The sequence below is a fragment of the Phoenix dactylifera genome, chromosome 12, assembly GCF_051530095.1.
Source record: "Phoenix dactylifera cultivar Ajwa chromosome 12, Ajwa_hap1_PhDact_Kaust_v1.1, whole genome shotgun sequence".
Lineage (NCBI taxonomy): Eukaryota > Viridiplantae > Streptophyta > Magnoliopsida > Arecales > Arecaceae > Phoenix > Phoenix dactylifera.
This window is the reverse complement of record NC_143201.1, coordinates 22,099,285-22,114,308: the sequence shown is the minus strand read 5'-3', so window position 1 is coordinate 22,114,308 and position 15,024 is coordinate 22,099,285. Positions and strand designations below refer to the sequence as shown.

Here is a 15,024-nt window from a genome sequence, read left to right as displayed (position 1 = left end):
CAAACTCTTGGAGGCAGGTTTCATAAGGGAAGTGAGCTACCCCGAGTGGCTGGCAAACGTCGTACTTGTCCGGAAGGCGAGCGGGAAGTGGAGGATGTGCGTCGACTACACCGACCTGAACAAGGCGTGCCCCAAGGATAGCTTTCCGCTTCCGCGAATAGACCAACTGGTCGACGCGACTTCCGGATATCAGCTGCTGTCTTTCATGGACGCCTTCTCCGGCTACAACCAAATAATGATGGCTCCACAGGACGAGGAGAAAACGGCCTTCATAACAGACAGGGGGCTGTACTGTTACAAGGTAATGCCCTTCGGTCTGAAGAACGCTGGCGCTACTTACCAGCGCCTCGTCAATAAAATCTTCAAGGAGCAGATCGGCCGGAACATGGAGGTGTACGTGGACGATATGCTGGTAAAGAGCCGCCATGCGGATCAGCACATTACGGATCTGGAGGAGACCTTCGCCACCTTGCGGAAGTTTCGTATGAAGCTAAACCCAGCGAAGTGCGCCTTTGGTGCTTCGGCCGGGAGGTTCCTCGGCTTCATTGTCAACCAGCGGGGGATCGAGGCCAACCCGGACAAAATCAAGGCCATCCAAGATATGTCCCCTCCGACCAAAGTGAAGGAGGTTCAGGAGCTCGCTGGAAGGGTCGCCGCGCTTGGACGATTTGTGGCAAAATCGGCCGAACGCTGCCAACCGTTCTTCAAAGTGTTGAAGCGCCCGAAAGACTTCCTCTGGACGGCTGAATGTCAAGTGGCGTTCGACCAGCTCAAGGAGTACATGGCGTCTCCTCCCCTGCTGTCCAAGCCGCAAGAGGGGGAGATGCTCTACCTTTACCTGGCGGTCTCCCCAACCGCAGTCAGCGCAGTACTGGTTCGGGAAGAGGCAAAACTTCAGAAGCCCGTGTACTACACCAGCCGAGTCCTCCGGGATGCCGAGACGCGGTACACGAAGGCTGAAAAGATCGCCTTCGCGCTGCTGACTGCGACCAGGAGGCTTCGCCCCTATTTCCAGGCTCATTCTGTCACCCTTTTGACCGATCAACCACTGCGGCAGATCCTCAGCAATCCTGAGAATGCGGGACGGCTGGTGAAGTGGGCAGTAGAACTTGGTGAGTTCGACATCCGCTACCAGCCCCGGCCCGCCATCAAGGCCCAGGTGCTCGCGGACTTTCTCGCTGAGTGCACTGTGCAGGAGGCGGAACCTAGGCCGCCGGAAACACCCAGCCTCGATCTCCCGATCTGGACGCTCCACATTGACGGGTCGTCGAACCCTGAAGGTGGAGGGGCTGGGCTGGTCCTTACCAATCCCGATGGAGTGATAGCCGAGTATGCCTTGAGGTTCGGATTTCCAGTGACCAACAATGAGGCGGAGTACGAGGCCCTAGTCACGGGACTCAAACTCGCCAAGGAGCTCGGCATCCGGCGTCTGAAGGTCTTCACCGACTCCCAGCTGGTGGTCGGGCAGGTTCGAGGGGAGTTCGAGGCACGGAGCCCGACCATGCAGAGCTACGTCCGGAAGGTGCAAGCACTCATTCCCGACCTCGGCAGTATTGACATTCAGCAGGTCCCAAGGAGCGAAAATGCTAGGGCCGACAGGTTGTCCCGCTTGGTGGGCGCTGAGGCACACAACTTGTCAAGGGCGATATGCCTGGAGACCCTAGATGCCCCGAGCATCGGCGAGGCTGAAGCGGTAATGGCAATTGATCCGGAACCATCTTGGATGGACCCGCTTGTAGCTTACCTCGCCGAAGGGATCCTCCCCGAAGATGAAGATCAAGCTCGGCGACTTGTTATGAAGTCCGCCCACTACGTACTCTACGAAGGGAGGCTGTATCGGACCTCGTTCACCGCCCCCCTCTTAAGGTGCCTCCGCCCTTCGGAAGCGGCTTACGCCCTCAGCGAAGTCCACGAAGGCATCTGCGGATCGCACCTGGGGGCTAGGTCCCTGGCACATAAGATCATGAGGCAAGGCTACTATTGGCCGACCTTATTGGAAGACTCAAAGGATCACGTACGGAAATGCGACGCCTGCCAGCGCCACGCCAACATCCAGAGAGTCCCCTCTGTTCCCTTGGCGCCAATCACCGCCCCCTGGCCCTTTGCACAGTGGGGAATGGATATCCTCGGACCATTCCCCATCGCTTCGGCCCAGCGGAAATTTTTGATTGTCGCCATCGACTACTTCACCAAGTGGGTGGAGGCAGAGCCACTGGCCACCATCACGGAGGCGCAAGTCCGGAAGTTCGTAAAGAAGAACATCATTGTCCGATTTGGGGTACCTCGGGTCCTCATCTCGGATAACGGTCGACAGTTTGATAACAAGCATTTCCGAGACTTCTGCGAGGAGTTCGGGATCGAACATCGGTTCACGTCCGTGTCGCATCCCCAAACCAACGGCGAGGCCGAGGTCACAAATCGGACAATCCTCCAAGGTATCAAAGCGCGGATCGGACGGACGGGGCAAGCTTGGGTCGAGGAACTCGAGAATGTCCTTTGGGCGTATCGGACCACGCATCGGACTCCTACCGGGGAGACGCCTTTCAGCCTAACCTATGGCACGGAAGCCGTTGTCCCCGTAGAGCTCGGACTTCCCTCACCTCGGGTAGCCGCACACCGACCCGAGGCCAACTCGGAGCAACTCCGAGGGAACCTGGATCTCTTGGAAGAAGCAAGGGAAATGGCGCAGGTTCGGATGGCAATGTATCAGCGGAGGGTGGCCCGATATTACAACTCCAAAGTCCGACCGAAGCTTTTCAGAATTGGAGATCTGGTGCTGAGGCGAGCTAAGGCATCTCAACCTACGGAAGGTGGGAAGCTAGCGCCGAATTGGGAAGGCCCGTATAAAGTTCGTTGGGTAAACCGACCTGGCTCCTACCAGTTGGAAGCCCTAGATGGCCGAGAAATTCCAAGGGGCTGGAATTCCGCTAACCTGCGGATGTATTACCAGTAGAACAACAAGGCCAGAAAGACAATTTGAAAAGGTGCAACACTTTTCATTTCAATAATTTCTGGTTACAATGGCGTGCTCGTGTGATTACAAGAAATTCCCAGAGGAGAATTAGGGAGTAAAGAAAGCAAAGAAGAGGTGGAGAATCCGTGGAGCTGAGGACCGAGGATCCCAAACCCTCAACCCAAAGCAGCTGCAATCCCACCGGAAGTGGGTGCTTCTAACCGGAGGCGCCATCCAGCACCTCACCAAAAAGACGAGGAGCCGCCGCAGAAGAAGCTCCCGCTGCCCCCAGGGGAACGCCGCCTCCAAAGGATATTCCCATCCTCCCCAGTGGTAGGAAAGAGAAGAAATTCGAGGGGGAAGAGCATATGGAGGCGCGGTCCCGGACTAAGCGTCTGGTGCAGAGCTCAATCGGGAGGCTGAACTTCAAGGAGGGGAGATGTGATCCCGGATGAAACGCCTAGAGCGGAGTTCCGCCGGGAAGACCCTCCTTGTTGATCCCAGATGAAACGGCTAGTTGGCTGAAGTCGCAAGGGGAGCGCCTCCCCTTTCCTTCAACAGGAGTCTCTCAGTCATATGCCAAGGAGGAGGTCCGCGATCCATGGCAACCTGAACAGCTCCGGCTTGGCAAACTCCATCGTACCTGCACCTGTATTTATAGTCAAACTGCGGCCCCCTGGTCGTTCCGATGCGGGTGGCTCCAATAAATGCAGGCGCATTGAAACCGGAGCCGTTCCGGCTCCCGAGGCGTATCTCCCCGCGATTTCCTAAGCGTCATTCTCCTTAAACCGCATTCTTTGTGCAGGACAATCCGGGTGTCATGTACCCCTAGGTCCACATATCTCCGTTCGCGCCCAGGCCGTATCCTCCTCGAAGAACCCGCGTATCGCGGCCGCTCAACTAACACTCCTCGCAAGCAGCAGCTGGCGATCCGATTTCCCAGGTAACGCATTAATTAGCGTTTAATGCCCTTCTCGTGTTCCCCCAGGCAACGCTTAGAGAAAAGGAGAAACATGATCGCGGCTGGCCACGGAGAAACCCCGTCGGGCAGCGAGCGACAAGCGCACGACCAGCGAGCGGAATTTCTCGAGGCTCGGCCCTCGGATGCCTGGCTAGCCCGATGATCATCCCGGGAGCAGACTAGCCAGAAGCCCCGACCGGTCGCCTCGGCTTGCGCCAGCCTTGGCCGACCAACGAGCGGAATGTCCCGAGGCTCGGCCCTCGGATGCCAGGCTAACCCGATGATCATCCCGGGAGCAGACTAGCCTGAAGCCCCGACCGGTCGCCTCGGCTTGCGCCAGCCTTGGCCGACCAACGAGTGGAATGTCCCGAGGCTCGGCCCTCGGATGCCAGGCTAACCCGATGATCATCCCGGGAGCAGACTAGCCTGAAGCCCCGACCGGTCGCCTCGGCTTGCGCCAGCCTTGGCCGACCAACGAGCGGAATGTCCCGAGGCTCGGCCCTCGGATGCCAGGCTAACCCGATGATCATCCCGGGAGCAGACTAGCCTGAAGCCCCGACCGGTCGCCTCGGCTCGCGCCAGCCTTGGCCGACCAACGAGCGGAATTTCCTGAGGCTTGACGGCCCTCGGATGCCTGGCTAGCCCGATGATCATCCCGGGAGCAGACTAGCCGGAAGCCCCGACCGGTCGCCTCGGCTTGCGCCAGCCTTGGCCGACCAACGAGCGGAATGTCCCGAGGCTCGGCCCTCGGATGCCAGGCTAACCCGATGATCATCCCGGGAGCAGACTAGCCTGAAGCCCCGACCGGTCGCCTCGGCTCGCGCCAGCCTTGGCCGACCAACGAGCGGAATTTCCTGAGGCTTGACGGCCCTCGGATGCCTGGCTAGCCCGATGATCATCCCGGGAGCAGACTAGCCGGAAGCCCCGACCGGTCGCCTCGGCTTGCGCCAGCCTTGGCCGACCAACGAGCGGAATGTCCCGAGGCTCGGCCCTCGGATGCCAGGCTAACCCGATGATCATCCCGAGAGCAGACTAGCCTGAAGCCCCGACCGGTCGCCTCGGCTTGCGCCAGCCTTGGCCGACCAACGAGTGGAATGTCCCGAGGCTCGGCCCTCGGATGCCAGGCTAACCCGATGATCATCCCGGGAGCAGACTAGCCTGAAGCCCCGACCGGTCGCCTCGGCTTGCGCCAGCCTTGGCCGACCAACGAGCGGAATGTCCCGAGGCTCGACCCTCGGATGCCAGGCTAACCCGATGATCATCCCGGGAGCAGACTAGCCTGAAGCCCCGACCGGTCGCCTCGGCTCGCGCCAGCCTTGGCCGACCAACGAGCGGAATTTCCTGAGGCTTGACGGCCCTCGGATGCCTGGCTAGCCCGATGATCATCCCGGGAGCAGACTAGCCGGAAGCCCCGACCGGTCGCCTCGGCTTGCGCCAGCCTTGGCCGACCAACGAGCGGAATGTCCCGAGGCTCGGCCCTCGGATGCCAGGCTAACCCGATGATCATCCCGGGAGCAGACTAGCCTGAAGCCCCGACCGGTCGCCTCGGCTTGCGCCAGCCTTGGCCGACCAACGAGTGGAATGTCCCGAGGCTCGGCCCTCGGATGCCAGGCTAACCCGATGATCATCCCGGGAGCAGACTAGCCTGAAGCCCCGACCGGTCGCCTCGGCTTGCGCCAGCCTTGGCCGACCAACGAGCGGAATGTCCCGAGGCTCGGCCCTCGGATGCCAGGCTAACCCGATGATCATCCCGGGAGCAGACTAGCCTGAAGCCCCGACCGGTCGCCTCGGCTCGCGCCAGCCTTGGCCGACCAACGAGCGGAATTTCCTGAGGCTTGACGGCCCTCGGATGCCTGGCTAGCCCGATGATCATCCCGGGAGCAGACTAGCCGGAAGCCCCGACCGGTCGCCTCGGCTTGCGCCAGCCTTGGCCGACCAACGAGTGGAAGGTCCCGAGGCTCGGCCCTCGGATGCCAGGCTAACCCGATGACCATCCCGGGAGCAGACTAGCCTGAAGCCCCGACCAGTTGCCTCGGCATGCGCCAGCCTTGGTCGACCAACGAGTGGAATTTCCTGAGGCCTAACCCTCGGATGCCTGGCTTAGCGCCGGAAGAGTTTCCTGGGGCCTAACCCTCGGATGCCTGGCTTAGCGCCGGAAGAATTTCCTGAGGCCTAACCCTCGGATGCCTGGCTTAGCGCCGGAAGAATTTCCTGAGGCCTAACCCTCGGATGCCTGGCTTAGCGCCGGAAGAATTTCCCGAGGCCTAACCCTCGGATGCCTGGCTTAGCGCCGGAAGAATTTCCTGGGGCCTAACCCCCGGATGCCTGGCTTAGCGCCGGAAGAATTTCCTGAGGCCTAACCCTCGGATGCCTGGCTTAGCGCCGGAAGAGTTTCCTGGGGCCTAACCCTCGGATGCCTGGCTTAGCGCCGGAAGAATTTCCTGAGGCCTAACCCTCGGATGCCTGGCTTAGCGCCGGAAGAATTTCCTAAGGCCTAACCCTCGGATGCCTGGCTTAGCGCCGGAAGAATTTCCTGAGGCCTAACCCTCGGATGCCTGGCTTAGCGCCGGAAGAATTTCCTGAGGCCTAACCCTCGGATGCCTGGCTTAGCGCCGGAAGAATTTCCCGAGGCCTAACCCTCGGATGCCTGGCTTAGCGCCGGAAGAGTTTCCTGAGGCCTAACCCTCGGATGCCTGGCCTAGCGCCGGAAGAATTTCGGGAGCCAGGAGTCAGCAAGACGCTACCGAGAGTTAAAAGAAAAAGAAGGACGAAGGCGAGATGAAGAAACATTCAACTTGCATTAATTTTCATTGTTTCAGGGCCGAGGCCCATACAATTTGGCAAAACGCCGGTATGCAAAAAAAAAAAAAAAGAAGACAACGAAAGGTACAAGAGGTCAGCTTGGAGGAACTCCCGGGTCGGGAACGTCGGGCTCGTCCGCAGGAGGTAGGGAAGCAGCAGTAGAACCAGCAGGCAATGGCGCCGGAGAGGAGTCGAGAAGGGAAATCTCGCTCAGGTCAACTTCGGGGTACTTAGCCGACACCCTTGCCAGGCCCTCCTCGAAGCCTAAGACAAAGGCTTCGGCCCCCGCGTCCGACGCGTCACGGACAAACTCGTCGGACTGACGATAGGTCTGTACTGCCTCCGACATATCATGAGCGAACTCGGCGGACTGGCGATAAGCCTCTACCGCCTGACGCCCGATTTCCGCACTCCTCTCGGCCAGCGCCGCCTCTGCCCGCTCCATAATCTGGGCTTTCGCCTCCAAGACCTTCGCCACAATCCGGCCTTCCGCCTCGGTGGAGACCCTCAGCAGCTCAGCCCGAGCCTCCTTGTGCTTCGCTTCGGCAGCAATGCGAGCAGCCTCAGCCTCCGTCAGGCGCGAATGAAGCTCCTGATCGCTCGCACGGGACTTCTCCAAGGCCGACTCCAATTCGCCCAGCTTAGCTTCAAGAGACCGGGTTCGGTTGCGGGCGTTGTCGGCTGACCGCTGGGCCTTCTCCCACCTCTCCCGGTAGTCGGCAGCCTTCCGGGACTGCTTCTCGGCCCGCTCATCCGCCTTCTTGACCTCGCCCTCGAGACCCGAGGCAACCTTGAGCTGCTCCTGAGCCTCCAACAGTTGCTTCTCGAGGGCAGCAAAGCCGAGTGCCCGCTCTTCGGCCTCCCGGAGCCTCGCCTCGAAGTCCCCGGTCGTCCTGCCTGCCACAGCCTGGCCTCCCTTTTCCACTGCTTTCAGCCGGTCCTCGGCCTTCGCCAGAAGCCCCGCCTGTTCCTTGTAGCACTCCTCCAGACGGATCATGTACTGGGCGAGCTAAGAAATAGAAAAAATAAGGGAGTCAGGCGGAGAACAACAGAGCCAATAAATGGTGAAAAGCAGCCAGAAGAACACTCACCGACATGAAACAGACACAGCTGGCAGCCCCAACGTCAGAGACCTCCAACTCCCGGACCCGCCAACGGTCCTTCTCCAGCAGCACTGTTTCGATGAGATTTCGGGCGCCATCGGTGGTGAAGGCAGACCCCGATTTCTCCCCAGAGCCGGACGGTGGTTCTGCAGCCTTACCCCTATCCATCGCCTGGGGAAGAGTCCGGCCGATCGCGCTCGGGGCGGGGGTCACCCCAGGAATTGATAGGGTCCCGCTCGGTCGGGGCCTCGGCGCGTCCCTCCTCGAGTCATCAGGAGCTGACCGAGTCGAAGGCCGGGTCGGGGACCGATCACGTCCGACCCGTCCGTCTCGGGCAGGCTCGGATGATACCTCCGGAGTAGCGGCAATCTTACCACCGGAGGGCTGATACAGCGTCAGCTGCCGGTCCGTGCCCACGACGTCTCCCTGATCGGTGGGCCCGGACTCGTCGGTCGGCGTCGGAGGCACCTCCTTACGGGACTTCTTCGCCGGTGGGGCCCCGCTCGGAAGAGCTCGTTTCCTCCTCTGGGCTGCTTCCAGCAGGGACGCCCTACCAACAGCCTTTGTCTTCACCGACCGCATGACGTCGTCGATCTCTGCAAAAAGGACGGGATAGTCGGAGACGGAGAAACCAAAGGAAAGAACGGGACGAAAAAAGGGAAAAAGTCAAGAAAGAATCGGTGGCGGACTCACGGTCGGTGGGGACCGAGCTCAGACCGACATTCACCAAAGTATCCTCGGAAATAAGGCGGGCCACCGGGGGGAGCTGGCCCTCGGCAACCAACCCCTTCAAGGCGGCCAAGCCATCGGACTCCTCCCTTGACAGTCTCGATAGGCCGATCGGAGACTTCATCGGGGTCTCCCAGGTCGCCCTAATTTCCCAAGAGGGATCTGCATCAACAAAAAAGAAGTGCTCCTTCCATTTGTGAATGGAGGTAGGAGCCTCCTTGACAAGGCCGCATCCTCGCCGTGCTGCGAAGCACCACCACCCTTTGTCCTGGGGGTGGCCGCTCAGGCTGTAGAACTCCCAAAAAACATTCAGGGTGGCGGGGATCTCGTGCATACGGCAGAGAACCTGGAAGACCGTCAGGGCCCGCCACGAGTTCGGCACCAGTTGCGTCGGTGCCACTCTTAAACCCCGTAGCACCTGCATGACCAAGTCCGAAGGGGGAAAGCGGAACCCGGCCTGGAGAATGCCCTCATTGATGGCGATCTTCCCTGGAGGAGGATGGGACATCCTCTCCTCAGGCCCCGGGAGCGTGGCGTTGCAGGCCTCGGGAAGGTGGTACCGAGCCACGAGTCTGTCTAAATCTGTGGCGACCAGCTCCGACTTAATTTGGTCTGCTCTCACTTCGCCCATTCCTAATGGCCAATAAACCTACGGTCAGGACGGGGACAGGAAGGGGGGAAAGACCGGAGCGACTGGAGTACACTAGTATAAGAGGGGAAAGTATGGAGAGCCCTAAGTAGAAGAATGGGGAAAACTCACCGGAAAAGAGGTAAGAACGGCTCCGAGAGCGCCAAAGGAGAAACAAGTGAACAGTCCGACGGCAGCAACAGCTGCGCAAAGGGAAAACTTGAAAATATCTGTAAAGAAGAAGACGGACGGGGAAAGGCCCCCGATTAAATAGGCGGAAAGGCAAGTGACGCCTCGATGACGCCAGAGGACGCCTGGCTGCCGAAGGGTCGCTCGCGCCCCAAAGGCGAATCGACACCATTAAGGAAGGATGTCCGCCGAAATCCTCAGACTGCCAGGTCGGCAATAACCGCCATACGCCATAAAAAGGGCGGGGAGCTCGAAGCGCGCGCGCCTCTCCGAGGAACGGCGGCAATCCCGAAACATCACTCCCTTCACCTGTTCCCCTTCTGGTTCCAGGCTCGGAAGTGGGGGGCTACTGTTACGGGGGAAATAAGCCGCCATGCCCCACGTGACCGGCACGCGCGCCCAGGAAGACTACAGCTGCCCTTTGATCCAGCAATCCGACCCCGAGTCGGACATCCTCGGCTCCGCAGCCCGACCCCGAGTCGGCTGCCCTTTGATCCAGCGCTCCGACCCCGAGTCGGACGTCCTCGGCTCCGCAGCCCGACCCCGAGTCGGCTGCCCTTTGATCCAGCAATCCGACCCCGAGTCGGATATCCTCGGCTCCGCAGCCCGACCCCGAGTCGGCTGCCCCTTGATCCAGCGCTCCGACCCCGAGTCGGAGATCTCTTGATAACGACAGGCTATTCCCCAGAGGCACGCCGCGGCCTCCTGCTCCACTACTCCCTGCAACGGCTGTATCCGATGCTGCTCCACGATCTCCTGCATCAGCCGTACAAAGCGGAGCCCCACTATGCCCTGACGTGGCCGTACCCGGTGCTGCTCCACGACGCCCTGTAACGGCCATGTCAGTGGCCACACCATCGTGCCCCACGATAACGAACCCCCCTGAGAGACCCCCCAGCCAGGTATATATGCGGCTGGGGGGAGAAAGGGGGGGGTGAGCAATATCTCCCAGAGCATTCTCTTACTTGCGATTATCACCTCTCCTCCTCCTCCAATCTCCTCTGACTTGACCGTCGGAGGGCCATCACCACCCTGGTGGTGGTGCAAGGCTTGTTTGCAGGTTTCTTGGCGGAAGGTGGAGCGCAACCAACACCAACCAAGACAACTCAGACGGAACCCCGTTCACACCGCAGTGCCAATCGTTCTCGGTTTGGACCACCAGCAACAATAACAATGATGAATCTACTGCCACAAATAACACATGCCATTGCTTACAGGTAAATGTATTCTCCAACTGAGCATGAAATTATTTGGACAGATTCTTATCTGGCCTAAACCAAGTAATGAATTAGAGACTTTACCAGCGGTATAAGATACAAGCTAGTCTCTCCATCAGGAGAGGAAGCTACACCAATTAGTTACTACGTGCTGACTATATGCATTACTTCACTAAAATTTAGAAGGCAATTGCAAATTTGGGTGGTTTAAATGAACTAACTAGTTCATATAGGATTCAGTTTGATATGAACAACAAACAAAGAGAGAGAGCAAATTCATAAATCTGCTTGAAGGATTATTTGATTAGATTTTGAAATTTCTCACTTAGATCCTTCAAATTGTCTTTGAAAATGATCCTATAATGTTTAGCTCATCTACCTTAACGAATCCAAATCATGTTTTTCAACAGACTTTGCATTCATGAAAATAAACTTTCTATTCTGCTCTACTCAAAGCTGACGAAAGAGGAAGCCCTGAATTCTGCATTGATTTTGAAGTCTGAACCGGCCACTTGATTTTCCTGAGCATGAGGCAGTCCCACTTGACTTTCTCGAGCATGGTGTAATCCTAAGCTAAAGAAAGTCAAGTAGTTCAGACTTCAGAGTCCCCCCATAAAAAAAAGAAGAAGACTTTCCGAAGCATAAGGCATACAACCTATAGTTTCAGTTTGTGACCTAATGTATCCTCCATGGTTCTCAGTTAATGATTTAGTCAATCATCAAATAACCTCCATGATCTATTTTCAACCACTATGGTGATATAAGTTTATTTTTTTCCTTAAGAAAGAAGCAAACCTACAGTAAGGCAGAGACTTGCCCGTTAATCTAGAAGTTGGGATGGCTCAAAGACTTCTTTTTTTTTTTGATGAAAATGGCTTAAAGACTTTGCGAACTATATATATATACATATATATTCATGTTAGGAAAATCGCAAGCTGAGTATCCAAAGAAACTTCATTGATTGGAAGGCCCATGGCAAGGAAGGTGGCGAGGGCCGGATGGTCTCAAGGGCCAGAGACGCTCCATCAAAACATCAACACACGCGCATGACTCAGTAAACACCATTTGATGTTAAGAAAATACGTCAAGCCAAGTTGAGCGTCTGTAATCTTGTGAAAACCCCCAAGTGTCCTTTATATTTTTAATTACTCTTCCTCTGTGGAGAACAGAGAAAAAAGTTTGAGGCAAAGAACAAGTACGTCTCAATTCCTGGACGACAATTATTCTACGTGTTTAACATGGGGGGGAGAGAGAGGGGGAGGGTATTATAAAACTGAGTTCAGGTGGTTTAAATTAAGTGGTGCGAATCTCAGGATGATCATCCATCACTTGCTATCACTGTACACATGTTGACTTATTAATCATACTCAGTAAACAAAGGATTAATTTTTTAAGTTACAAACAAAGGATTAATTAATGATAAGATAAAAGGAGCCAATCAGATATGGATAGACGTCACTGCCACCTGTACTTCCTCCATTTTATATGGGGTATAGGATCGTGACCGCCGTCGTACAGGGCCAATCACCGCTTCATACAACGCCAGCTGCAGGGGATTCACGGAACGTGTAATGATTCCCATTACGTGTCAGGCGCTGAACATCAAGTTCCTGTACACGTCCACTCATCTCACGAAACGTATTATCGCCAATTCCCGTGCTCTGGACCTGGCTCCCGAGTCTCTCACTCCACGAGGCCGCCTGGTTAGAACTCAGGCTGACTCGTGCTCGAAGAATTGTTTTCCCTATGTGATTGCATGGGTGCAAAATTCTTGGAAATATATAAATATCCACCACTCATTCTGTCCCAGGAGTAAATCTCGCAACCTGCATATATAGAAATTTATCCTATGAGTTAAACAGACCAATTTTTGAGATGTTATCATAAAAGTTAGAGGAACTTGGAGTCTGTTTGGCATTTATTTTATTTTTAAAATAAATTATAAAAATTGACATAAAATATATTTGATGTTATTATTTTTGGTTTTTTTATTTCTAAAAGAAATGAAAATAAAATGTTTTTACTCGTATTATTTTTTCTCAAACAAAAAAATTATATTTTCTACAACCATCACTAACACATCCACCAACACCACTGTAATTTTCAACACCACCATCACTGTCCCTATATGGCCTCCATCATCTCCACCATCACGATTATTACTATTACCATTATCATCGTTATTTCTAGTACCACCATTGTTATGTTGCCGTTATCTCTACTATGAACATCACTACTGTCATCATCGCCTCCGCTGCAATTGCTCTGTCGCCACCCCCATCATCTTTACCACACCACCATCGCCACTATGGTTGTGCAACACCACCACCTTCACCATTATTGCTGCCACCAATATTGTTGCAGTCATGTTACTAGCGTCCCTTGTTTCCATCAGTACCACCATGACTTCCATAGTCTCCTCCTATCACTATTATTATCTTAGCCACCATAATTTTAAAAAAATTATACCAAACATATTTATATTTTGAATTTTAAAAATAGAAGTAAAAATTTTATTTTATTTCTAAAAATAAAAAAGATGCCCAACAACATCTTTACAATTGATTATTTATTTGATTGGAATTTTATATTTAGCTCTTGTACAATTACAATTTTTTAATATTTGTACTGGTACATCAATTCTCTTGCCCAAAATTAGATTAAATTTGACATACAATCATGGTCATTTAAATACATAGTTATATATGATTTTTATATAATGGCATGTAATTATATACAAAACTGGGTAAGAAGCACAAAAAGCTCAACAAAATGAAATAAGATTTTTATGATTAATTAAAGACAAAATGGCAATCTTGCGAGGGATGGATTTAAATTGCTCCTAAAAATTATATAAAAAACTCAACAATAAATAAAAGTCATAGGGATATTAGCATAAAAATCCATGAAACTAAGCACCATCATTTCGTGGAGGCAAAGTTAAAATGAAAATTATAAATTTGAAAAATATACAATGATTATCTCCTCCAAATCAACAGTCTGATTGTCAGCCTAACAGGGAACCGAGTCAGGACGAGTCTAGAAACCGAGTCGCGATCCGGCTGGGGCGAGGCTGAGCTGGAGGTCCAACCCGACCGCGGCGTCCGCGCCAGCCGAGTCCGACGCCATCGCGTTGGGAGCCGGAACGGTGAACCTCGCGACCGCGGTGGGTGGACGGTTCCGGTCTTCGCCGTAGAGGAGGGGGACGCCGCCGCCGCCGCCGCCGTTGCTGGCGGGGGAGTAGGAGTATGACGGGTGCGCTACCCGTGCTGAGGGGGGGAAAACGCAGCCGTGCGACACGTGGAACGACGGCGTGGCGTGGGAGAAGTAGACCCAACCTGTGGGGCCCGCTCTGCCGGCAAGCGGGGCGGCGTAGTCCGGGAGGAGGTGGGGCGGCGGGGCGAAGGCGGAGACCATGGGTTTGGCGCGGGTGTGCCCGGGGGGTGACGGGAGCCTGCTCCCGGCAGCCAGCTGGACGAGCTTGAGCTGCTGGCGCTCCTTCTTGTGGGCGTTCTGGTGACCACCCAGGGCCTGGGAGTTGGCGAACTCGCGGCAACAGTACTGGCACTCGTACTTCCGGCCTTCGGCACTGCCGGAGGCCGGGGCGGTAGTGGTGGTAGAGGAGGAGGAGTCGGACCCAAGGCCGGCCTCCCGCTGCAAGGGGCGGTCGCCGGACTCCTCGTCCTCGGACACATGGAAGCCGAATAGCTTGAGGCGGGGGCTGGTACTGGCTTTGCTTTGGCACTGGATCCCTGACATGTTCTCCTTAGGGCTCCTTATTTCCACCTTTACCTATCTCTTATATAGAAGAAGATAGAACTAGAGAGTTATGGAAGAAGAGAAGAGAGAAGAAGACGGGAAGGTAAAGGAGGAGGAGGAGGAGGAGGGTAGAAGAGGGGGAATTGGACGACTGAGTGTGGGTTCATCCCCGTTGTCTATATATATATATATATATATATATATATATATGGATACCATATATGGGTTTGTTTAATGTAGTATTGTAGTCAAGGTTGGGAAGAGAAAACGGTCACATCTCCACACACAGAAAAATCGAAATGGATCAGATGAATGATTCGAATAATGCTAGTTAGTATTTTAATGGCATAACAAACTCCATAAAATTTTTTTGTGAGAGAGAGTGTATGGTTGCCGACATCCCAAGGAGGAGGGGAGTGGTAGAGATACAGGGAACAGAACCTAGATTTTGCGCTTGTCTCGGCCTCTGTTGAGGGGATATTTATTGTTTATGGGATTGTTTTCATGGGCTTCTGCGAGCGTCGGGAAGAGCCTGGCTATATGTAGCTCAAGTGGCAATTATTTAAAGGGAGTTGTATTGTATACGCGGATTATGGTATCCAAGGATGCGTGCTCGCCATAATAGCGTGCGATAATGGTCCATTAATTTGTGAGCGAGTGGGTGCCACCTTGCTTGAGCTCTA

General features: G+C 54.9%; 1 protein-coding gene across 1 annotated transcript; it reads right to left on the bottom strand.

The window, feature by feature from the left end:
* Window positions 1-11,830: 11,830 nt before the first annotated feature.
* LOC103723593 (zinc finger protein GIS3-like) lies at window positions 11,831-14,523 on the bottom strand. The gene is made up of 2 exons (XM_008814549.6): window positions 13,556-14,523; window positions 11,831-12,408 (listed from the first exon to the last, which is right to left on the bottom strand). The coding sequence occupies exon 1, from the start codon at window positions 14,339-14,341 to the stop codon at window positions 13,622-13,624; it is 720 nt and encodes a 239-aa protein (XP_008812771.3). The 5' UTR covers window positions 14,342-14,523; the 3' UTR covers window positions 11,831-12,408; window positions 13,556-13,621.
* Window positions 14,524-15,024: the final 501 nt, after the last annotated feature.

What these genes read in the sequence shown, in the direction of transcription:
- LOC103723593 (XM_008814549.6), bottom strand. Translation starts at nt 14,341, where the DNA reads ATGTCAGGGATCCAGTGCCAAAGCAAAGCCAGTACCAGCCCCCGCCTC.